The sequence below is a fragment of the Rhinoderma darwinii genome, chromosome 6 (genome assembly GCF_050947455.1).
Source record: "Rhinoderma darwinii isolate aRhiDar2 chromosome 6, aRhiDar2.hap1, whole genome shotgun sequence".
Taxonomy (NCBI): domain Eukaryota; kingdom Metazoa; phylum Chordata; class Amphibia; order Anura; family Rhinodermatidae; genus Rhinoderma; species Rhinoderma darwinii.
The window spans coordinates 111,317,885-111,344,726 of record NC_134692.1 but is presented as its reverse complement, the minus strand read 5'-3'; the positions used below and the strand labels follow the sequence as shown (position 1 = coordinate 111,344,726).

General features: G+C 41.0%; 1 protein-coding gene across 1 annotated transcript in view; it reads left to right on the top strand.

Moving 5' to 3' along the window:
* The window catches only part of LOC142656620 (vitellogenin-like), a 138,400-nt gene that overhangs the window by 66,846 nt on the left and 44,712 nt on the right, over positions 1-26,842 (top strand). Inside the window, exons 7-8 of the mRNA XM_075831547.1 lie at positions 3,893-4,073; positions 4,150-4,277. Of these exons, the coding sequence (XP_075687662.1) occupies positions 3,893-4,073; positions 4,150-4,277 (309 nt within the window). The remainder of the gene's footprint in view (positions 1-3,892; positions 4,074-4,149; positions 4,278-26,842) is intronic.

The following is a 26,842-nucleotide window of genomic DNA, read 5'->3' as shown; positions in this document are numbered from 1 at the left end:
ACACAAAATGGACCACGGACAAAATTCATCGCATTTCACATTCTTCCACTTCTCCTGTGCATGGGGATACCAAATATGTGTGCTTTATTCATGGGCATGTGCCAGGGCTTGGCATAAAAGGAGGCTTTTTGGCCTTTTCGGTCCAGGAATTCTGCACTTGATTTTATAGCCGCATACTGTTTTCTGGGGGGCCTAATGCTGCTGAAAGATTAGAATCACCCCATAAATTACTTCATTCACGCAAGTAGACCCCACAAGGTTTTCTTCAAGGGGTTTATCATATTTTTAGACAGTCCAGTTTTCTTCTGAAAGTTTCTTGAATAAGATGGATCAAAATAAAATTAGCAATTTTTTAGCAAATGCGTCAGTTTATACCAGCATTTTTCACACACGGCATAGACCACGGCCAAAATTCATCTCCTTTCACATTCTTCCACTTCTCCTGAGCATGGGGATACCAAATATGTGTGTCTTATTTATCACATAGAGAAGTAGGAGGGCGGACGATACAAGAAGCTTATTTCACAAATTGCTTTTTTTCAAAGCTGGTTTTACAAAACTCAACAGAGTTTCTATAACACGTCCAAAATATCTGCTCTTGAAGCAGAAATCCCAAAATATTCATCTAGGGGTATAATGGGAATTTATTTTTTGGGGTTTTCTAAAATAAGAAATTGCAGGTTTATGCAAATGGAGCTCTCCAGCAGATGAACTTTAGAGAATATGCAAACATGACATCCACCCCCCACCCATTCACTCCCCCACCCTTGGAGTAAAATCAGGGGAAAAATAAAAACGTAATGTAGGGCAAATATATTTTCAACGAATTAACTAAAATCTAATAATTCAGAACAGTGTGGTATTTTTTAAAACATGGCTCAATGCACAGGCCTGGTTGTGAGGGACATGAGGGACAGAAATATCGGGAATCTTTGCGGTGCCCGTCTTTTCTGCAGACGCGGCACTTTTTCTGGGGGTTGCTTCTGGTTGGTGTTGGGGGAATCCGACTGATGAACTGTCTTTCAGTCAGTCGCGTGACATCCTCAGACTGGGGGCATTCTCGGGTGTCCTGAACATCAAAAATGAGGCCTTCAATAATTTTTTCCTGGAAATCCAGGTATGTGTCTCTGACTCTGTTTTTTTTGTAGAGCACAAATGAGTTGTGGATTGCCACCTGTAACAAATAAATGGCCACTTTTTTGTACCAGGTTTTAGTTTTGCGTTTTACTAAATAGGGCTGTAAAACCTGGTCGCTTAAATCCACCCCCCCCATGTACTTGTTATATTCGGACACGCTCACTGGTTTGTGCTTGTCCGATGTTGCCCCCCTTTCCCTCACTGCCACTGTTCCTGCGGTATGAATCGTGCTTAGCACATACACATCTTTGCGATCCCTGAACTTGACCGCCAGCAATTCTTCAGATGCATAAGCACAGGAGTCCCCCTTTACCATGCGCTTCCCCACTAATTGCTGTGGAAAACCAATTCTGTTTTTGCGCATGGTACCACATGCCCCAGTCCTTGCAGCATGCAAATGCCTAAACAGGGGCACACTGGAATAAAAATTATCACAGTACAGGTGGTACCCCTTGTGAAGCAGAGGCTGCATTATCTCCCACACGATCTTACTGCTGGTGGAAAGATCAGGGGGGCATCCAGGAACATTTATTGTGCGGTCCCGCCCTTCATAAATTCTGAAGGCGGTGGTATATCCTGACCCGCTTTCACACAATTTGTAGAGCTTAACGCCATATCTTGCCCTTTTTGAAGGTAGATATTGGCGAAAGCTAAGTCTGCCATGAAAGTTGAGGAGGGATTCGTCCACACTTACATTCTGCTCAGGGGTGTAGAGTTGCAGAAATAAATTATTCAGGGAATTTATTAGCGGTCTTATTTTGAACAACCGATCCCGGTTTGCATCGGTACTTGGGGGGGCCTGTGCGTTGTCATTGAAGTGGAGGAACCTCATTATTGTCTCATAACGAGACCTGGGCATTACTGCAGAATATACTGGGGTGGCTTGGGCGGGTCTTGTTGACCAGTAAGACCTAATGGAGGGCTTTTTGACAATACCCATATTTAGGGTGAGCCCCAATTTTTTTTTTAATTCCAGGAAATTGGTGGGCGTCCAATCTCTGGCATGGGTGGATGAAGGTTTCTGCCTTATATATTGAGTGGCATATAAATTTGTTTCGTGTATAATCTGATTTAGGATGTCGTCCGTTATAAATAAATGGAAGTAATCCATTTGGACAAAATTTGTATTGTCCACGGTTATGCCAGGAGTGGCAGTAAATCCGTGGATTCTAGGCCCAAAAGATGGGGCAGGTGCCCATACAAGAGCCTGGACTGAAGGGACCAGGCTGTCCCGTGCTACAGCGCTACTTGGCCCTGCGCTTTCAAGTTCTGCAGTTTCAACTGCATCAGGGACAACGTCCCCTGAAGATGAACCTGAAGTGACGCTGTCATCGTCACTACCTAAAACAGGTTCCATCTCGGACGCCATCTCTGATGCGGTCTCCGACTCAGACCACAGCATGGCGTATGCCTCCTCGGCGCTAAACAACTTCCTCGCCATAACGTAACTAACACTAACACTAACTAAACAAATAGTTTTTTTTTGTTTTGTTTTTTTATATAAAACACACAAACTAACTGCTATATATATCTACACTACCGCTAACAAAAAAATAAACCGCTATTGCTATATATATTATATATATGTGGATATATATATAATTATATACTCCCTACCTGCCTATTCTAATAGAATAAAAGAAAGAAAGGTAGATAGATAGAAAAAAAGATAGATGGATAGATAGATTGTATAGATAGATAGAAATCTATCTATACAGAGAATGTTTTAGAGTGTAACTGTATTTTTTGTGTAACTGTAACTGTAATCTTCTGGCAGCAATTCTCCCGAGTCTCTTCTTCTCCTCAAACTGAAACAATGTTTGAGGAGAAGAAAAGAGGCAGGAGATTTACTGCCAGAAAAGTCAAAATAAAACAAATGTGGTCGCTGTGATAGGTTTTCACAGCGACCACATGTTCAGGGACCATCAGATTGGTCCCTGATACTCTGCCCAGTGCCCAGAGCTGTTGGTAACAGCGTGGGCACAGGGCTGTGTGCACGCGATCGCGTGCACACTGTTTTCTATGCAGAAATGCATGTGATCGCTGTGATTGGTTGTCACAGCGATCACATGTTCAGGGGCCAAAAGATTGACCCCTGACATTCTGCCCAGTGCCCATGGCTGTTAGCAACAGCCAGGGCACAGAGCTGTGTGCACGCGATCGCGCGTGCACAGTCTCTGAAGTGCCACCGTAAATAGTCTATACGGCGGACTTTAGAGACCCTGACCGCTGGCCGTATATTTACGGCCAGCGGTCGGGAACCTGTTAAACATTGTTAAATTCCCACCATACTGTTTGTGACACTGTGAATCACTGTGGAAGGTTGGGACCAGTCGCGTAGATATAGGGGTCGCAGCAGTCGCAGTTGTGACCGGGCCCCTAAGCCTGGAGGGCCCACAGGGCCCCCGTTGCCACACAGCTCGCTAATGATTGTGTACCATGTGACCGTGATGTCACGTGAGAGCTCCAACTTGGAATCATCCGATATTCATCTTTTCCGAAGCTGAAGAAACGGGTTTGAGGACCATATAAAAATAAGGAGGCTAAAAATTACAATTTAGAGAATAAATGTTTTGGATTCCTTTTTCTACTATTTAAATAGGTGTCTTAACAGAAAAGGCGATTATATATAGTTCTTCATTAGTTGAGTAATCAATATGGTGGCATTTCCTTGTGTTTTTACATATGCCTGTATGTCTCTGGAACCTCATGAATAATAATTATGTAATATTAATGCGTATTCTTTTCTTTACAGCAAGTTCTTGACTCCATTTTGGAATGTATGCAAATTTTTAAAGATGGCGTCTTAGCAGAGGCCTTTTGCAATGAATCTCATCTTGTCGCTCTATTTTCCCGGGAAGGAAATGGCGCTAAAACAAACACTCAAACTATTCTTAAGCTGCAGAAAACAGAAGTGGATACTATATCTAATAAAGGTTAGGGAAAAAGGAAAACAATTTTATGTATAATTTGTATGTAAAAAAAAATAATCTTTCACATTTTTGTGTTTAGAGCTGCCGGGAAGGGTTTATGTGACCAATCTGATGTATGAAAAGGAAACAAGTCCTGCTAAGCCAGGAGGAGAAGATGCAGCTGAAACTGTTAAAAACCTCTGCCAGTCTTCACATTTAAACTATGAGGTACAGTAGTTAGCTTGTGCATGACCAGCTGTATACCTTAAAGGCTATGGCAACCTTTGGTGTCGCTACAGATGGTCGGGTACTGGATCGTACCCGTCTCTTCCCAGCACCCCTGGTGGCAGTGGGTACCTGGGGTAATAATGGGGGTTAGTTTTAGCCTCTGCACCGGCTAACATTAAGTCCCGCCTTAGTAATGGACGTTGTCAATCCGAAAACTGCTATTACTAAGGCGCTCATAAAGTATTTTTTTTAAAAACAACAGAGACATAAGAAAATATGTTTTTTATTGAAATAAACTCCCCCACACGACCCTCTTTCACCATTTAATTAAAAAAACCAAAAAATCTAAATCATCGAATTAGTCCAGGGAATCTACGACGTAGTCCAAACGGTCCAGCGAAACCTGAAAAACAAAAAAATTAAGTTAGTAATATGAAAAATAAAAAAAATCTTATACTCACCTCCAGCAGTCTTCTGTCTTCTCCCCTGCGCCGCAATATAAACTACACATCAATGAACTTCTGAAACATCATATATTACAAATTAAAGGGGTTCTCCCACAAACATATGTATGCCCTATCCACAGGATAGGGGATACATGTGTGATCGCTGGGGGTCCGACCACTGCGGACCCCAGAAATTAGAACTAGGGCCCGACAGTCCCCCGAAGTGGCCAGCGCTCCATTAATTTCTATGGGACCGCTGTCTCCGGTAGCTCCATAAAAATTAATGGAGCAATGTTCGAGCAAGTGCACCAGCGCTTCATTCTCATGGACCACTTCTGGGAATTTCGGTCATCCGTTCTCAACACTGGGGGTCTCAGTGGTCAGACCCCCAGCGATCACACATGTATCCCCTGTCCTGTGGTAGGGGATACATGTGGTTGTGGGAAAACCCCTTTAAGGGCCTGTTCACATCAGCGTTGCCCTTGCGTTGAGGGGTTCCGTCTGAGGTTTCCGTCAGGTTAACCCCTCAACGGAAAGGCAAACGGAAAACCCCGCCGATCAGCTATTTTGAAGGGGGTGCAGCGCTCGTATGAGCGCAGATTCCCCTTAATTTCTTCTCGCTCACTGTGAATGGGAGAAGAGGCTGCAATACCAGTAAATCGCAGCTACATCCGTGTCAATTCACAGTGTGCAAGTAGTAAAGAAGGGGCCGCAGCGCTAATACGAGCACTGCACCCTCTGTGTGCAACAGATGATCAGCTGGTGGTCCTGGGAGTCAGACCCTGACCCATCATCTATTGATGGCCTATCCTGAGGATAGGCCATCAATTTTTAGGGACTGGAAAACCCCTTTGACTCCATATGGGGCATCCACTTGGGTCATTTATATTTTTTAAAAAAATGTGCATTGAGACACACGAGTTTCTGAAATCATAAAATAATGTCATTTATTTTATTATTTTAGAAACGCTAGCGTTCCCAGGCACTAAATTGTTTAAACTCTCTACTTACTGTCCAGTGGCTTCTTTTTTTCTGCAGTGCTCTGCTCTGGTGTGTCTGCTACGCTCTGCTCCCTCGCTCCAGGCAGACTGATGCTGCTGTGCAGTGCTGAGCGACACAGTGATGTGGTCACGCTCAGCACAGGCAGCGTCGTTGCTGTGGGGGTGTGGCTGGCAACAGGGAGGGTCCGGGGCAGGGCGGGACATTGTTCAGACCGCCCGGGTCGGCAGGACAGCGGTGAAAAACCGGATCCGGGACGGTTGGGAGCTATGAGTAATCTAGTAAAAGTGCACAACAATGTTTATATGATACTGCTATACACATAATATTAGGATTTGGGATGGTTACAGGCAAACTATGGCGCCCCTTTCAGCAGGGTGGCTGATGCGCCCTGTGTGCCCTAAGACTGGCCCTGAATGGAATTGAACAAAACTAACAATACTTAAGTCGTACTAACGCACAGGTCAGGAACCTTCGGCACTCCAGCTGTTGTGAAACTGCAACTCCCAGCATGACCCGACAGCCTTTGGCTGGAATAATAAAATCTTTGGCTGTCAGGCAATGCTGGAAGTTATAGTTCCACAACAGCTCGAGTGCCGAATGTTGCTGACCCCTGGTTTAACCTATAGGGCGAGATGTAGTTACGTAATCCAGGGGTTGTTGAAGTGACGTGTTTTGTTAAAGGGATAGACATACAGAACTCAGTTCCATTTTTACTGTATAATGATGGTAGATATAAATTGTAATAATCTAGATTTGAAGATTTGTTTATTTTTTGCAATTTTGGGTTTATAAGTAGCCAGATTCCTTAAACACAGTATCAGACTGATGTTGAAGTAGCTTTTTTCAGAGCTTGCAGAGCCTCCAGTTATTGATGTTCTCCTGAATAAGAATGTTTTAACCACAGGAGTGCACAAGATATAATGCTTTCATTCATACAATTTTATTAGTGTTTTACATGCTTGAGATTTTCCACAATGATGGCTAGCAATATATTTACGTATGATAGCGGTCACAGTAAGTAGTTTGATGACGGGATGAGAAATTCGTAGAAAAATATGTAATTGCTCTGATTGAGCGTCTTACCTAGTACAGCAAGCAATTCATGTACAGTATTGCATCTGGTCGGTAGGTAGAGAAGTTAAAGGGAAGAGTCACATTTAAACATTTTTAAACATGTCACTGAGACATGCCGTAACATATCATCTCTGGGGGTCTGCGCTCTGTGATCCCCACTAATGGCTAGAACGTAGGGGCCGCGGTACACCTCTGTGTGCCATGTCCATTCGCCTTGTCACCTAAAGAAATTTGAATCTCTCTGTTTACTGCAGTGGGACAGTAATGCACATGCAGTCCTATTGCAGTTGATAGGGAATTCCAACAACACACTCAGTAAGGTCTGATTCACACAAACGTGTTAAACATCCATGGGACGGCCGTTGAAACATCGGACCTATGTTATTCAATGTGGCCGTTCACACAGCCGTTGTTTCAACGGACCGTGTGAAGGGTCAGTGGGAAAATATAACATGTCCGTTCTTTTCAGGCATCACGCACTCCCTCCATAGGCTCTCATCTATGGGGATGCGTGATATCACATCCCGCAGTGCTGAGCACGGATGCACCTTGGACGTGAAAAACGGCAGTTCGTGTGAATCAGGCCTAATATTCAGAGGAGCGTTGCTGCCCGTCTTCTAGCAATTGGTGAGGGTCACATATTGTAGCCCCCATTGATAACATCTTCTGACATGTTTCAGTGACCACTTTTTTAAAGCTCAAATACTTAAATTAATAGCATAAAACCTTCAATAAGAAGCACACCACCTATTATCAAACAGCAGCGTATTAATCATCATACCTAGGGTACCAAGATAATATACAGTGAAGGAAATAAGTATTTTATCCCTTGCTGATTTTGTAAGTTTGCCCACTGTCAAAGACATGGACAGTCTAGAATTTTTAGGCTAGGTTAATTTTACCAGTGAGAGATAGATTATATTTAAAAAAAAAAAAAAATCACAGTCAAAATTATATATATTTATTTGCATTGTGCACAGAGAAATAAGTATTTGATCCCCTACCAACCATTAAGAGTTCAGCCTCCTCCAGACCAGTTACACGCTCCAAATCAACTTGGTGCCTGCATTAAAGACCGCTGTCTTACATGGTCACCTGTATAAAAGACTCCTGTCCACAGACTCAATTAATCAGTCTGACTCTAACCTCTTCAACATGGGCAAGACCAAAGAGCTTTCTAAGGATGTCAGGGACAAGATCATAGACCTGCAAAAGGCTGGAATGGGCTACAAAACCATAAGTAAGACGCTGGGTGAGAAGGAGACAACTGTTGGTGCAATAGTAAGAAAATGGAAGACGTACAAAATGACTGTCAATCGACATCGATCTGGGGCTCCATGCAAAATCTCACCTCGTGGGGTATCCTTGATCCTGAGGAAGGTGAGAGCTCAGCCGAAAACTACACGGGGGAACTTGTTAATGATCTCAAGGCAGCTGGGACCACAGTCACCAAGAAAACCATTGGTAACACATTACGCCGTAATGGATTAAAATCCTGCAGTGCCCGCAAGGTCCCCCTGCTCAAGAAGGCACATGTACAGGCCCGTCTGAAGTTTGCAAATGAACATCTGGATGATTCTGAGAGTGATTGGGAGAGGTGCTGTGGTCAGATGAGACTAAAATTGAGCTCTTTGGCATTAACTCAACTCGCCGTGTTTGGAGGAAGAGAAATGCTGAATATGACCCAAAGAACACCGTCCCCAGTGTCAAGCATGGAGGTGGAAACATTATGTTTTGTGTATGTTTCTCTGCTAAGCGCACAGGACTACTTCACCGCATCAATGGGAGAATGGATGGAGCCATGTACCGTCAAATCCTGAGTGACAACCTCCTACCCTCCACCAGGACATTTAAAATGGCTCGTGGCTGGGTCTTCCAGCACGACAATGACCCGAAACATACAGCCAAGGCAACAAAGGAGTGGCTCAAAAAGAAGCACATTAAGGTCATGGAGTGGCCTAGCCAGTCTCCAGACCTTAATCCCATCTAAAAACTTATATAGGGAGCTGAAGATCCGAGTTGCCAAGCGACAGCCTCGAAATCTTAATGATTTACAGATGATCTGCAAAGAGGAGTGGGCCAAAATTCCATCTAACATGTGTGCAAACCTCATCATCAAGTACAAAAAACGTCTGACTGCTGTGCTTGCCAACAAGGGTTTTGCCACCAAGTATTAAGTCTTGTTTGCCAAAGGGATCAAATACTTATTTCTCTGTGCACAATGCAAATAAATATATATCATTTTGACAATGTGATTTTCTTTTTTTTTTTTTATATAATCTATCTCTCACTGGTAAAATTAACCTAGCCTAAAAATTCTAGACTGCTCATGTCTTTGACAGTGGGCAAACTTACAAAATCAGCAAGGGATCAAATACTTATTTCCTTCACTGTATAACATATAACGCAATGAGAATAGGCCGATTCAATAGAAAATGTATTTGTTAATTCATGGCTGATAGAACCGCTATAAAATCACAAATAAACACGTGAGAAAAATAAGACCACACAAGAGTAGAGAATCATGAGAGGCAATAATTCATTATAATCCATATATATATGTCACAATCTAGGGGTATGTGGACCCACTAGGCCGCTCCACCGTAGCGGAGTGGCAGCTGGTCAAGCCACAGTCTATACAAAGTCTATACAAGGTTCGTATCACAAGGGTACCTGAGATAGTCCAGACAGTAGCAGAGGCTTTGGCACAGATGGGACTTGACGTGGCAGGTAGCGCCAGATGTGGCGGATGATACCAGGAGTGACAGGTGACACCAGATGTGGTGTATAACAGCAGGCATAGCAGATGACACAATGCGACACCAACACTAGAAAGGCTCAGGAACAAACACAGCATGGGATACAGGATACAGGTAGCAGGGCACGGGAACACTGGGAGCAGGATACAACTAAGGGACCATTTGCAATATGAACATGGGTAGACAGCAATGCTCAGGCAAGGAGTGGAAAGGCGGAGCCATTTTTATAGTCCAGGATGATCAGGGATAGATTAGGGAACTTTAACATATTCACGTGCTGGCCCTATAAGGCCGGGACCGAGCGCGCACCTTAACATCGAGAGCAGGGCCGGACGGCCACAAGTGCCGGTGTCTCCTAGGAGGGAGACGCTGGCAGAATGGCAATGGTCTGTGGTCGCGGCCATTGCAAGGTAAGTAACGGCGGCGGTCTGCAACCACGGCCGTGACAAAATAAAAATAAAAATAAATAAATAAATAAATAAATATATATATATATATATATATATATATATATATATATATATATATATATATAAATATATATATATAATTGTAGGTCTATGGTCAGGAAAGTACTGGACAGGGGGTATTTCTCACTTGGCTGATTAGGACGGATGAGATGAGCAATCTAGGTAGCTGGGTTTCTCAGCAAAACTTTGCCAATGATATATATATATATACATCACGTCACATCATTGAAGTCAATGGGTGCGTGAAAACCGCGCATGGCACAAGGACGCACTTCCGTGTGCCGCGCGTGATGCGCGCTACAGTAGTCAAAACAATGAATGAAAACAGAAAAGCACCACGTGCTTTTCTGTTTGTAAACAGAAAACCAGAGTGTCATCATGATGCCGGCTGCGTGAAAATAACGCAGCCGCGCACCATATGCTGATGACACACAGACTTTTTGCGCGTGCAAAACGCACACGCTCGTGTGAATCCAGCCGTAGTCATGATGACGAGAGGTCTGTCTGTCCTCTATCTCACCCTCCACTGCTGGTTTTGCTTTCTCTAGGAATTGGTAGTTGATTTTAGTTTTATTTTGGATTGAGAAGTTATTTTGTTTGTTTTAACACATATCTTTTGTAGCTTACATTAGGCCGAATTTTACCGGAATACACATTTTCTGGTTATTTCTTCCAGCCAGTATGTGCACTGTAGTTTGACATTTGACATTGATATTTTATTATGAGGTATTATCTCCTAGGAGGCCATAGCAGGGCCATGACAAAGTGCAGAATCATTTTCAGGGTAACAGAATCTTTTATACAGTTTCCACAAGAAATATCAGCCTGTAGCCAGCTGCCAGAAAGTTTTCTTTATTATACTACAGTAGATTAGTATGTGCAAATGTGATAATTTCATTGTAAACTTAAATCTTTACTTTATCCTATTCAATTTATAGTGGAACTTTTTGAATAATTGAAACCATTTCTGGGTGTGGATATGTTCTTTTAAAGACTGGAAAATTTCCAGAAACAAACATGGCCTCAGATCAGATAAGAAAGTTGCCAAATACCAAGACGTAATTGTTCTCGTTGTTTCTACTGCATAATGAATCTCTAAAGACCTTCATTCCACCAGCTATTGCCAAGTTTTCCATGCTTCAACTGGACTCCTAGTCATGGAACAAAAGCTAATAACACTAGACGTCTGACATCTCCCCACCCAGTGGGGACCTCAGACCAATCTCATTATAACGCAGGATTTTTTCCAACCTCCTGTTGTTGTCTTGGAGATATCATGTCTGCGACTTTTGTTAATTTGCTTGACTGTTGTTTAATTCTTAGACGATTGTCTTGTACTTTGCAAGATTAATCTTGGTGGATAAAAGCTACAGAAAGAATAAGAATGTAGTAAGGCGGGGAATAAAACCTAGATTCTCAAGCTTATATACATATATATATATATATATATATATATATATATATATATATATATATATATATATATATATATAACCTCAATACTAATTCAAGTACAAACATCCTGTTTTCTTAACTCCCGTAGAAGTAAATTCAAATGAATGGCCGCTCATGTAATGCATGATGCACCAGGTCCATCAGAACGAGGATTCTGAAACCTAGAGGGGGGTCCTGAATAGGGGATCATCCTTATGGACGTCCATATGCCCTAATGGAGTATCTAGACGGGGGTTGTCATTGTGTCTCAAAATGACAAGCCCTTTAACAACTAGAAAGTACTTTCAAACTAAGGCTGAGTTCACACAGAGTTTTTTGCAGGCAGAAAATTCTGCCTCAAAATTTCATTTGGAATTTTGAGGCAGATTTTCATCTGCCTGCACGCCGTTTGCCGCGTTTTTTGCTAGCGCCCATTGACTCCCACGGGCAAAAACGCAGCGAAATACGCTTTCTCTGCCTCCCATTGATGTCAATGGGAGGTCAGAGGCGTAAACACCCGAAGATAGGGCATGTCGCTTCTTTTTATCGCTCGTGGTAAAAAAACGCTTCCGCATCCCATTGAAATCAATAGGAGGCAGTTTCATCCGTTTTTGGTGCGTTTTCCAACGCGGTTTCCGCGTCAAAAAGCATGTAAAAAAAACTCAGTGTGAACAGGGCCTATGTGTTTCAAAAATAGGTTTTCATCACACATGTTCTTACCAATTAAAAAAACAAGAACGCAATAATTTTTTTTTATCTAAAGTGCATATGCACCTAAAATACAAATATGCATAATACTTTAGCTGTTTAACTTAGTTCCAAGTTGTTTGCTGCGGAATTCTAGTTCTAATTGTAGATGAATTAAAGTTTTTAGGAAAAACAGATTTTTTATTTAAAATAGCCCTAATAATCATCTCCTTCCCTAAATGAGGTTCTGCAGCTGAAACATTCAGCATTAAAGGGGATTTCCAAATTTATATTTCTCACCTATCCACAGGATAGATGATAAATATCTGATTGGTGGGGTCCGCTCGGTGGGACCCCCACCGAACCTGTGAACGGGCTTACCTTTACGTCTCAGTGCACCGTATATGAATGGAGTGGTCACTGCTCTTTTTACTATCTGTGGAGCTGCCGGAGATAGTGTCTGGTCACCCAATAAAAGATGAACTGAGCGGTGGCCGACCATGCCCAAAACCACTCTATTCATATAGAACGCACAAGGATGGAAAAGTAAGCCTGTTCTCAGGATCGGTGGGGTCCCATCGGTCGGACCCCCACCGATCATATATTTATCACTTTTCCTGTGGATAGGTGATAAATATCGATTATGGGAAACTCGTTTAAGCAGTGGGTGGCTACATAATTTTCTTGCAGCGGCTACTGCAGGACAAATGAGGTTGTACATGGCTCCCCTTCAAATGAGTCCTCTAGGGCAGGAGTCACCCTTTGTTATCGGTTCTCCCTTCTTTAGCCTAAAATGGGACTCACAAGCAGGGGACCCCCAACATGACGTCCATCTGCCCTAACAGGGATGCTTTTAGAGGGTGTAAATCTGGGCAACTGGCCAGTGCTCCCATTTTAAGGATAGAACCCTTAGGAGCAATCTGAATTTACTATTGGCCCCTTTACTTCCCTAGACCACAATGGCATGCAAAAGTAACTCTTTCACTTCCTCAGATCACCAGGAAATTTACAACTAACACTTTCCCCACTTTAAACCATCAGGAATTTTGAAATTTGAGAAAAACTGTCTAAAAATGTTAGCCCTTATTTATTTGGCATCAAGGCACCATTATATATAAAACCGGACCTTGGCCCTAATAAGGCATATGGGACAGGGGTTGTCCTAAGCGACATTTCGGTATGACATCGGATAATGTAGACTAACTGCTCACAGTCAGCAGGAAGTGAAGACAAAGGGGAATAGAAGAAATGTACAAACTGCGTTTTAACTGTTTGCGTCGTCACTTTTTATTGATCGATGGCACATCTATTTTCACCCATTAAAGATTAAATTGGCACATGTATTTTAGCAAGAAGTGGGACGGATGGAAAGGAATTTGACTACAGGATCAACCGAGACATGGTTTTTTTGTAGTCTGTTACCATAGAAACAATTTTTAATCAAGGCTATTTGTACATTCATCTTTTATTTTAGATGCATTTGAACAGTAAAAGGACATGGTTGCAAAGGTGTATATACCCTTTAACATTGCTTGAACATTGAAAACTGGAATCAATGAGAAGTTAATGTCCGTTTTATCTGAGTCTCTAAAAATATTTGCCGGTTAAATAAAAGTCACTGGCTAGAGATGCCATCTCCTCTCTACATGAGCCATGTTCAACACATTATCATTTACCCTGGCAAACTGTACTCCCCAGCTTTTCTTAGTTGTGGTCTTTGCCTATACTTTTTTTGAATGTGTTATTTCTTTTTGAACGAGTACGGTTCTATGTAAAGAAACCTTTTAGTTGTTTACACGTATGCTTAGAAATATTCCGGCTCTGAAGCGCTTTCAATAAAAGTTGATAGTGGTTATTTTTAATGCAACTGTAATAACATTAAACCTGTATAAATGTTAAGAGAGAATCTTATATTTATTTAATGTTGCTATTTGTGGCCGCAAAAAAAATATGTGTATCAGTTTTATAGGAAGTAGTCACTGCTGCAATAACATTTAGCTGTAACTAAAATAGTATGAATATCATAGAGGCGAATTTCAGATTACCATTTTATAAGCATTTAAAGGGTCTATCTCACAAAATACATTTATCACCTATCCACAGTAGAAAAAATCGCTGAGGGCCCCACCTCTAGGACCCCCACTGATAAATAGACCTCCTCACTGCAGCATACATTTCTAAGGGATATAGGGGATAAATGTATTTTCATTTCCAGGGATAACTCCTATTTCTGACATTTATGGCATATCCACAGGATATGCTCTAAATTTCTGAGAGGTGCAGGTCCCTCTTCTGGGGCCCGCACCTATCTAGAGAACAAGGGATATGCACGGCTCTCTCTATTCACTTACGTAGAATTTACGGAAAAGACCAAGGAAGCCGAGCAATACCTCCCCATTCATTCTCCGCCTGGACCCTTTTTTATCCAGATAAGTGCGGGTCCCGGAGGTGGACTGGGCACCTAGCGGATATTTATAGCATATCCTGTGGATACATAAATGTCAAAGATGGGAATACCCCTTTAAGAACGATTTCAGTCATAACTTTAAATTACTTGGAAATTCACGGGAACTGTAAATATGGCCGACAGCACGATAGACTGTATTATGTCCAATTAGGCATCTTATAATATTATACTTCTTCTCAAGTATCCTTATTAACTATCCACTTTCAGATATGCCTGGTTTTGTTCACACAGTGCAGTTTGGGGCAGTTTTTGCACATATTTTATAAAAGCGGTTTTTGAATCTGAAGCATTTATGGCATATTAACGGGCAAGCAGCGCTCTGCTCTTTTCATATTCCCCATAGACTTTAATAAAGTGAGCCATACTCTCCTTTAAAGCTGATTTAACAAGTAGCAAATGGAGATTGAGAAACCACTGCTTTCCTGATAGGTTGGGATCCCAGAGATGGAACCCCATCTATCATGCATCTACGGCTGGATTTACACACAGCATTTACTCATGTTTTCTGTGCTTTTTTTTTTTGTTTTTTAAATTCTCTCTAGAAACCGTTACAGCCAGATGCTTAAAGAGGCTCTGTCACCACATTATAAGTGGCCTATATTGTACATGATGTGATCGGCGCTGTAATGTAGATTACAGCAGTGTTTTTTTAATTAGAAAAACAATCATTTTTGACGGAGTTATGACCTATTATAGCTTTATGCCAATGAGTTTCTTAATGGACAACTGGGCGTGTTTTACTTTTGGCGCAAGTGGGCATTGTACAGAAGAGTGTATGACGCTAACCAATCCGTGACCAATCAGCGTCATACACTTCTCACCATTCATTTACACAGCACATAGCGATATAGCTATATCACTATGTGCAGCCACATACATAAACACTACTGCAGTGTCCTGACAATGAATATACATTACCACCAGCCAGGACGTGATGTCTATTCAGAATCCTGACACTTCGCTAACACAATTCCGACACTACAGCACAGCAAGCGGAATCTCGCGAGATTACGCTGTAAACTGTCATTTCAAAACAAGATTACGCTTGCTGTGCTGTAGTGTCGGGATTGTGTTAGCGAAGTGTCAGGATTCTGAAAAGACATGACGTCCTGGCTGGAGGTAATGTATATTCATTGTCAGGACACTGCAGTAACGTTATAGTGTGTTTATGTGGCTGCACATAGCGTTATAGCTATATCGCTATGTGCTGTGTAAATGATTGGAGAGAAGTATATGACGCTGATTGGTCAGTGTCATACATTCCTCTGTACAACGCCCACTTGGCCAAAAAGTAAAACACGCCCAGTTGTCCATTAAGAAACTCATTATCATAAAGCTAAAATCAGTCATAAATGATCGTAAATAAAAAACACTGCTGTAATCTACATTATAGCGCCGATCATATTATGTACAAGATGGGCCACTTATAATGTGGTGACAGAGCCTCTTTAAAAACTATAGTAAAATATGAGATACACCACATACAGAGTTTTAGTTTGTGATGTTTTTGTACCGTTTTGGGGGGCAGTGGTGTTTTTTTCTAGGTATGTTGTTTTTTTCTGCCATTTTTCTCCATATACTTCTCTATACAACTTTAAAAAATGCCTGGAAAACACAAGTACTTAATGACACTAGATAAAACATGTCACTAAAAACGCAATAAAAACAGGCTACATTTAAAAAATGCTGGCGTTTTAACATGCAATTTAAACTGCCAGGCATAAACCTTGTGTGAAAGAGGCCTTAAAGGGGTTTTCCTCTTAGAAGAAATGTAAAACCTATCCTAAGAATAGCCCATCAATATCTCTTCGGTCGAGGTCCAACTTTTTCCCTCCCCCTCACCTGTTTTGAAGGTTCCGCAGCGCTCAAATGTGAGTGCTGCTTCCCCTTCATTCCTGTCGCTGCTCGTACTGTGAATCGCTGAAAAACTTGTAGCAATCATTCACAGTAGTACAGCCTTGACCCAATGACTTGACTGGCAGAAGGCAGTAATACTGTGAACTGCCGGTACATGTGTGTCAGCGATTCACAGTACGAGCAGTAAAGGAAATGAAGGGGAAGCAGCACTCGTATGAGCGCCGCGGCCCCTACAAAACAGCTGATCGCAGTGGGGGGTGTAGAGAGTCGAACCCCAACCGATCAGACATTGATGGCCTATTCTGAGGATATGCCATCAATTTCTTATAACTGGAAAACCAATATCAGGAGTTAATCCTAAGTAACAGAAAAGTATATTGGAATGATTTCATTTTCTCTCCATTTTTGGATCCATACCATTCTTGATTTTGGCTGCAAAAACTTTACGAAGATAAATTGTGTGAGCTGGGAATAAAGCAGTCCAAATCAATTCCTACTGTTCTCAACAGGTCAACAAATGAAAACGGAATGTATAAAAAAAATTACTCAAATCTCTTTATTAAGAATTTTTGTTTACATGAGTACAGAATGACCATGCATTTTTAACCCCTTCCCGCACCTTGGCGTAAATGCACGTCCAGGTGAGCAGTAACTTCGCGCACCTGGGCGTGCAGTTACATCCGCGCTTTTAGGGTATGTTCACACGGCAGCGTCCGTAACGGCTGAAATTACGGGGATGTTTTCAGGCGGAGCGTAAATATACGCCTCGTGTGAACAGACAAACGTCATCCCATTGCTTTCAATGGGCAGATGTTTGTCAACGCTATCGAGGCGCATTTTTCGGACGTAATTCGGGGCAAAAATGCCCGAATTCCGTCCGTAATTAGTGCGTGTGAACATACCCTAACAGTTAACCGCCGCGCGGCACTACACCGCAACGGCGGTTAACTGTGCAGGGTGTCAGCCCTGCTCTTCCCGTTGCTGATCAGCGGCCTGTCGCCGCTGAAATCGGCAATTAACCCCTTCAATGCGGTGGTCGATTGCGATCACCACATCGAAGAGGTTTACAGCGGATCGGCAGCCCCCCACATGTATTTGCGGGGGCTAGCGATCCTTATCATGGCAACCAGAGGCCAGACAATGACCTCCGGGTTGCCATGTACGGAAGCCTCGGAGGATCAGCCTCCGGCCGGTCCTCCGATGCTTCCTGTCAGTGTGACAGTTACGTCACAATGACAGTTAGAACACATTACACTACGTGTGTAGTGTAATGTGTTCTAGCAGCGATCAAAGCTGCACGTCTCAGTGTCCCGTAGTGGGACAAGTAAAAAAAGTTAAAAAAAAGATAATAAAAATGTTTTTAAAAAGTGTAAAAATAAAAGTTATAAGTGACATAAACAAAGAATGCTTTTTTTCCTATAATAAGTATTTTATTATAGGAAAAAAATTAACACGTTAAAAAAAGTACACATATTTGGTATCGCCGCGTTCGTAACGACCCCAACTATAAAACTGTAATATTATTTTTCCCGCACGGTGAACACCGCAAAAAAAATAAACGAAAAACAGTTTTTTGGTTACCAACCCTCCCAAAATATACAATAAAAAATTATCAAAACGTCGCATGTACTCCAAAATGGTACCAATACAAACTACATCCCGTCCCGAAAAAAACAAGCACTTACACCGCTTTTTTGACTGAAAAATAAAAACGTTATGGCTCTCAGAATATGGTGACACAAAAATGTATTTATTTTATAAATAAGTGATTTTATTGAACAAACGCTGCAAAACATAAAAAAATTATATACATATGATATCGCCGTAATCGTACCGACCCGCAGAATAAAGTATAATGGTCATTTATAGCCCAGGGTGAAGGCCATAAAATAACGAATAAAAAACATTGTCAGAATTGATGGTTTTTGGTCACCTTGCTTGCCAAAAAATGGAATAAAACGAGATCAAAAAAATTTCTGGTACCCCAAAATGGTACCAATGAAAACCTACAGATTGTCCCGCAAAGAATAAACCCTCACACAGCTCCGGTGGAGAAAAAATAAAACAGTTCTGGCTCCCAGAATATGGCGATGCAAAATGTGCAGAGTGTTCCAAAAGCAGATAAGATCGGGCACCATTTATCAGTGCGACACCGGCCACATATCTGCGGATTATTATTTATTTACTGCATTATTATACCCTCTTATTATACCCTAATATACCCCGCACAGATGACATATGCCCCCACATTATAAACTGAAACACCAGTAAAACCCCAAACAGAACAACTACCAAGCTACGTCCGCGCCCCAAAAGCCAAATGGCGCTCCCTCCCTTCTGAGCCCTGCAGCGTGCCCAAACACCAGTTTACGTCCACAGATATGGCATCACCATACCCGGGAGAACCCGGTTAATATTTTATGAGGTATTTGTCTTCAGTGGCACAAACTGGGCATAACATGTAGTGCACTAAAATGGCATATGAGTGGAAAATTTTAATTTTCACTCCACACCATGCACTGCGCATTAACCCCTTCGCGCACCACAACATAGCATGTCTTAGTGTGTGTGTGTGTGTGGGGGGGGGGGGGGTGATGTATGGAGCGTCTCACGTGAAAAATAAAGAATTTAAAACGGCAAAATCGCTGTTTTTTGGTCACCTTGGCTCTACCTAAAAATGTAATAAAAAGTGCTCAAAAAGTTGTATGTACCAAAAAATTGTACCAATAAAAACGACCGCTCGTCCCTCAATAAATAAGCCCTCACACCGCTCTATTGACTGCAAAATAAAAAAGTTGTGGCTCTTGGAACGCGGGGAGGAAAAAACTAAAAAGGAAAAGAAAAAAATGGATCAGTCCAGAAAGGGTTAATTACTTTCTAATGAAAAACCATTTATGACCACCCGTGGGGTATAGCCGTACTCGGGAGAAATTGCTTTACAAATGTTGGGGTGCTTTTTCCCTTTTTATCCTTTGTGAAATTGAAAAAAATGCAACATTTTAGTGGAAGAAATGTTGATATTCATTTTCACGGCCTAATTCTAATAAATCCTGCAAAAGACTTGTGGGGTCTAAATGCCCACTATATCCCTAGATAGATTCTTTAAGTGGTGTAATTTCCACTTTTGGGGGGTTTCCACTATTTTGGCCTCTCAGGGGCTTTGCAAATGCGACATGGCACCCAAAAACCATTTCAGCTAAATTTGAGCTCCAAAAGCCAAATAGCGCTCTTTCCCTTCTAAGCCTTGCTGTGTGTCCAAACAGCAGTTTATTACCACATATGGCATATTTCCGTAATCGGGAGAAAGTGTTTTACAAATATTGGGGTGCTTTTTCTCCTTTATTCCTAAAAAAGTCGATTTTTACCTTTACAGAATAATTCCAATGAATTCAGCAAAACAACCGTGGGGTCAAAATGCTAACTTTACCCCTAGAAAAATTCCTTGATGAGTGTAGTTTCCAAAATGGGGTCACTTTCCGGGGGTTTCCACTATTTTGTTCCCTCCAGTGCATTTCAAACGCGACATTGCACTGAAAACTATTGCAGCAAAATCAGAATTTCAAAATCCAAATGGTGCTCCTTCCCTTCTGAGTCCTGCTGTGGGTCCAAACAGCAGTTTATTACCACATATGGGGTATTGCTATAATCAGGAGAAATTGCTTTACATATGTTGGGGTGTTTTTTCTCTTTTATTCCTTGAAAAAATTAAAAATTTCTACCTTTTTTTCAGAAAAAAAGTAGATTTTCATCTTCACAAACTAATTCAAATAAATTTTGCAAAAAAACTGTGGTTTCAAAATGCTAACTATACTCCTAGATAAATTCCCTGAAGGGTGTAGTTTCCAAAATGAGGTCACTTTTGGGGTTCTTTATTTTTTTGGCACCACAAGACCTCTTCAAACCTGACATGGTACCTAAAATATATCCTAAAAAAAAGGAGGCCCCAAAATCCACTAGGTGCTCCTATGCTTCTGAGGCCTGTGTTTCAGTCCATGACCGCACTAGGGCCACATGTGGGGTATTTCTAAAAACTGCAGAATCTGGGCAATAAATAATAAGTTACATTTCCCAGGTAAAACCTTCTGTGGTATAGAAAAAAATGTATTACAAATGAATTTTGTAAAAAAAAATTACATTTGTAACTTTCACCTCTACTTTGCTTTAATTCCTGTGAAACGCCTAAAGGGTTAATACACTTTCTGATTGCTGTTTGATTTATGGGGACTTTCTAATATATAAGGCCCTCAAAGCCACTTCAGAACTGAACTGGTCCTTGTAAAAATCGCCTTTTGAAATTTTCTTGAAAATATGAGAAAAGGCTGCTAAAGTTCTAAGCCTTGTAACGTCCTAGAAAAATAAAAGAATGTTCAAAAAATTATGCCAAACTAAAGTAGACATATGGGAAATGTTAACTAGTAACTATTTTGTGTGGTATTACTATCTGTTTTACAAGCAGATACATTTAAATGTAGAAAAATGCAAGTTTTTGCTAATTTTCTCCAAATCTTGGTGCTTTTTACAAATAAATATTGAATTTATCAACCAAATTTTTTCACTAACATAAAGTACAATATGTCACGAGAAAACAATCTCAGAATCGCTTGGATAGGCAAAAGCATTCCGGCGTTATTACCACATATGTGACACATGTCAGATTTGAAAAATCGGCTTCGTCCTGAAGGCCAAAACAGGCTCAGTGCTGAAGGGGCTAATGCATCTTTCTTGTAATGCACCACTGTTTTGTTTTTCAAAGGCAGTAACAATAGTACACAGGTTCTAAATAACTTTAACCAGTTCAGGTCCGGGCTGTTTTGATCCTTCAGGACCAGACACAGTTTAACCAGTTTTAGCACACGTTCGTTAAACGGCTATAACTTTTTTATTTGTTGGGCTAGCGACGACATTTTTGCAATGTTTTTATCGTAGACAATGCAGGTTTCTTTTTTTTTCTTTTTTATAATTTTTATACACATCCTTTTTGCTATTCTATAATTTCTAGGCTTAAAGTTTGAAAATAACTTTTTTACATTTCAGCTATTTTTCCCTGGTAATAACATAGTTTTACTCTAAAATAGACCTTTTATTTGTGATCGTCATTGTCTACCATAAATTTTGATATATTACATGTCTAAGTTAGGCTGGGTCCACACAAGCTTGGCGTTTTTGCGCACGCAAAAACGCGGCATTTTGCGTGCGCAAAAAATACTTAACAGCTCCGTGGGGCATCAGCATATGATGCACGGCTGCGTGTTTTTTGCGCAGCCGCCATCATTAACCCCTTCCCTCTTTGGCCGCTTTTGACCTTCCTGACAGAGCCTCATTTTTCAAATCTAACATGTTTCACTTTATATGGTAATAACTCTGGAATGCTTTTACCTATCCAAGTGATTCTGAGATTGTTTTCTCGTGACACATTGGACTTTATGTTACTGGCAAAATTTGCCCGATACATTCAGTATTTAATTGTGAAAAACACCAAAATTTAGCGAAAAATTGCAAAAATTTGCATTTTTCTCAATTTAAATGTATCTGCTTGTAAGACAGGCAGTTATACCACACAAAAATGTTGCTAACTAACATCCCCCATATGTCTACTTTAGATTGGCATCGTTTTTTGAACATCATTTTATTTTTCTAGGACGTTACAAGGCTTAGAACTTTAGCAGCAATTTCTCACATTTTCAAGAAAATTTCAAAATGCTATTTTTACAGGGGCCAGTTCAGTTGTGAAGTGGCTTTGAGGTCCTTAGATATTAGAAACCCCCATTAAGTCACCCCATTTTAAAAACTGCACCCCTCAAAGTATTCAAAACAGCATTTAGAAAGTTTCTTAACCCTTTAGACATTGCACAGGAATTAAGGCAATGTAGAGGTGAAATTTACAAAGTTCATTATTTTTTTCCAGAAATTCATTTTGAATCCATTTTTTTTGTACCACAGAATGTTTTACCCAAGAAATGCAACTCAATATTTATTGCCCAGGTTCTGCAGTTTTAGGAAATATCCCACATGTGGCTCTAGTGTGCTACTGGACTGAAGCACCGGCCTCAGAAGCAAAGGAGCACCTAGTGGATTTTGGGTCTCCTTTTTATTAGAATATATTTTAGGCACCATGTCAGCTTTGAACAGGTCTTGTGGAACTAAAACAGTGAAAACCCCCCAAAAGTGACCCCATTTGGGAAACTACACCCCTCGAGGAATTTATCTAGGGGTGTAGCAAGCATTTTGACAGGCCAGTTTTTTTGCAAAAATTTTTGGAACTAGGCCATGAAAATGAAAATCTAAATTTTTTCAAATAAAATGTAGGTTTAGCTAATTTTTTTTCATTTCCAAAAGAACTAAAGTAGAAAAAGCACCACAACATTTGTAGAGCAATTTCTCCCGAGTAAAACAATACCCCACATGTGGTAATAAACGGTTATTTGGACACACAGCAGAGCTTAGAATGGAAAGAGTGCCATTTGGCTCTTGGAGCTCAAATTTAGCAGGAATGGTTTGCGGAGGCCATGTCACATTTGCAAAGCCCCCTAGGGGACAAAACAGTGGAAACCCCCAACAAGTGACCCCATTTTGGAAACTATACCCCTCGAGGAATTTATCTAGGGGTGTAGCAAGCATTTTGACCGGCCAGTTTTTTTGCAAAAATTTTTGGAACTAGGCCATGAAAATGAAAATCTACATTTTTTTCAAATAAAATGTAGGTTTGGCTAATTTTTTTTCATTTCCACAAGGACTAAAGGAGAAAAAGCACCATAAAATTTGTAAAGAAATTTCTCCCGAGTAAAACAATACCCCACATGTGGTAATAAACGGTTGTTTGGACACACGGCAGGGCTTAGAAGGGAAAGAGCGCCATTTGGCTCTTGGAGCTCAAATTTAGCAGGAATGGTTTGCGGAGGCCATGTCGCATTTGCAAAGCCCCTAAGGTGACAAAACAGTGGAAACCCCCAACAAGTGACCCCATTTTGGAAACTATACCCCTTGAGGAAATTATCTAGGGGTATAGTGAGCATTTTGACTCCACAGGTTTTTTGCAGAAATTTTTGGAATTAGGCTGTGAAAATGAAAATCTACATTTTTTCAAATAAAATGTAGGTTTAGCTAATTTTTTTTCATTTCCACAAGGACTGAAGGAGAAAAAGCACTATAAAATTTGTAAAGAAATTTCTCCCGAGTAAAACAATACCCCACATGTAGTAATAAACGGCTGTTTGGAGACACGGCGAGGCTGAGAAGGGAAAGAGCGCCATTTGGCTTTTGGAACTCAAATTTAGCAGAAATGGTTTGCGGAGGCCATGTCACATTTGCAAAGCTCCTGAGGGGACAAAACAGTGGAAACCCCCAACAAGTGACCCCATTTTGGAAACTACACCCTATGAGGAAATTATCTAGGGGTACAGTGAGCAGTTTGACCATACAGGTGTTTTACAGAACTTATTGGAAGTAGGCCGTAAAAATGAAAATCTACATTTTTTCAAATAAAATGTAGGTTTAGGTATTTTTTTTTCATTTCCACAAGGACTGAAGGAGAAAAAGCACCATAAAATTAGTAAAGCAACTTCTCCCGAGTAAAACAATACCCCACATGTGGTCATAAACGGCTGTTTGGACACACGGTAGGGCTCAGAATGGAACTAGCACCATTTGGATTTTGGATAGTGTCTGGGCGCCATGTCACATTTGCTGAGCCCCTGTAGTACTAGTACAGTGGAAACACCCCAAAAGTGACTCCATTTGGGAAACTGCACCCCCTGAGGAATCATCTAGGGGTATAGTGAAAATTTTGATCCCAAAGGTTTTTTGCTGAATTAATTAGAATTAAGCTATGAAAATGAAAAATATTTTTTTTTTCCAACAAGATGTAGTTTTAGATCAACATTTTTCATTTTTACAAGGAATAGAGAAGAAAAAGCACCCCAACATTTGTAAAGTAATTTCTCCCGAGTACGGTAACACCCCATATGTGGTTATAATCAGCTGTTTACGTATATGGGAGCATTCAGAAGAAAAGGAGCGGTACTTATCTTTTGGAGCGTAGATTTTGCTGGAATGGTTTGCGGACGCCATGTTGCATTTGCAAAACCCCTGATGTACCAAACAAAAGTGACCCCGTTTTAGAAACTACACCCCTAAAGGCATTTATCAAGGGGTGTAGTGAGAATTTAGACATCACAGGTGTTTTTCAGAAATGAATACGCAGTGGATGGTGCAAAGTGAAAATTGCAATTTTTCCACTGATCTGCCCATTCACCGCACAAGATGTTGTGCCCCTAGAGAATCTTACCCCATAAATTGTTAAGCGGGTTCTCCCGGGTATGGTAATGCCTTACTTGTGGCCATAAATTGCTGTTTGGGCACACTGTAGGGCTAGGAAGGAATAGACCGCCATTTTGAGCATGGATTTTGCTTGGTAATAGTTCTGTTTGGGGTTTTGCTGGTATTTCAGTTTATAATGTGGTGGCATATGTAATCTGTGCGGAGTACATCAGGGTATATGTAATCTGTGCGGAGTACATCAGGGCATAATAAGAGGGTATAATAATGGGTAAATAATACAATTATCCATAGGTGTGTGTTACGCTGTGAAGCGATCCGTTATGCACAGGCCGGTGTCACACTGATAAACGGTTTTCTTTCTTATCCCCCTTCTGTAACGCTCTGCACCTTTTGGGGACTTTTTCTCCTTCGTAGTTTGGGAAATATTGCTGGGAAAGTTTTGTGCTGGTATAATACGGGCGCCCTCGCTTCCAGCGGATGTGCAATGTCCCTTCCCTTTCCTAGTTCCTAAATACTAGGGCCCTGAAACTGAAGGAATGTTCCCCTCCGGCCTGCGCATTGAGATGTTTTTTCATCACCGCATTACTAGTGCCGTAACTTTTTTGTTTTTCAGTTGATTGAGCGGTGTGCGGGCTTGTTTTTGCGAGACGGGCTGTAGATTTTATTGGTATCATTTTAGAACACATACGACTTTTTGATCACTTTTTATTTCATTTTTTGGTAAAGGAAATTACCAAAAACAAGCAATTCTGGAATCGTTTTTTATTGTTTTTTTTATCGGCATCTACAGTGCGCCCTAAATTACATGTTAGCTTTATTCTGCGGGTTGATACGATTACGGCGATACCAAATTTATATAGTTTTTTTTATGTATTGCGGCTTTTGCACAATAAAATCACTTTTTATAAAATCATTTGTTTTCTGTGTCGCCATTCTAAGACCCATAACTTTTTTATTTTTGCGTGCACAAAGCGGTGTCGGGGATTATTTTTTGCGGGACGGATTGTCGTTTCTATTAGTACTATTTTGGAGTAAATGTGACTTTTTGATCACTTTTTATAGCATTTTTTGGAAGGAGATGTGACCTAAAAACAAAGATTCTGGCGTTGTTTTTCATGTTTTTTTTTTACGGCGTTCACCGTGCAGGATAAATTACATAATAGTTTTGTAGTTTGGGTCGTTACGTACGCGGCGATACCAATTATATATAGTTTTTTTTACGTATTGCGGCTTTTGCACAACAAAATCACTTTTTTTATAAAATCATTTGTTTTCTGTGTCGCCATATTCTAAGACCCATAACTTTTTTATTTTTGCGTGCACGAAACGGTGTCAGGGATTATTTTTTCCGGGACGGATTTTAGTTTTTATTAGTACTATTTTGGAGTAAATGTGACTTTTTGATCACTTTTTATAGCATTTTTTGGAAGGAGATGTGACCTAAAAACAAAGATTCTGGCGTTGTTTTTCATGTTTTTTTTTTACGGCGTTCACCGTGCGGGATAAATTACATAATAGTTTTGTAGTTTGGGTCGTTACGGACGCGGCGATACCAAATATGTATAGTTTTTTTAATTTTTACGGTTTTTCCCATAATAAAAGACTTACTATGGGAAAAAAGTCAGTTTAGCTTTATTTTTATTTGAAATGTGTGTGTTTTTATTGTTTTACCACATTTTTATTTACTTTTTTTTACTTTTCTGACTTGTCCCACTAGGGGACATGAGGGCCTGATGCCCCGATCGCTACTCTAATACACTGCACTACATACGAAGTGCAGTGTATTAGCGCTGTCAGTTATTCACTGACAGCAAGCCTATGAGGACACGCCGAAGGCGGGTCCTCATGGGCTCCCGTACAAGGCAGACTCGGACGCCATTTTCTGGTGTCCGATTGCCACAGCAACCCAGCGATTGCATCATCTGAGCGCAGCATCTGAGGGGTTAATCTGCCGGATCGGAGAATAGCTCCGGTCCTGGCAGTTACAGGAGGGTGCCAGCTGTATAATACAGCTGTCACCCCGTGGTGATGGTGCCGGCTCTTCTTCTGAGCCCGCACAATCACTGCGCCGTACATGTACGGCGCTTTGCGG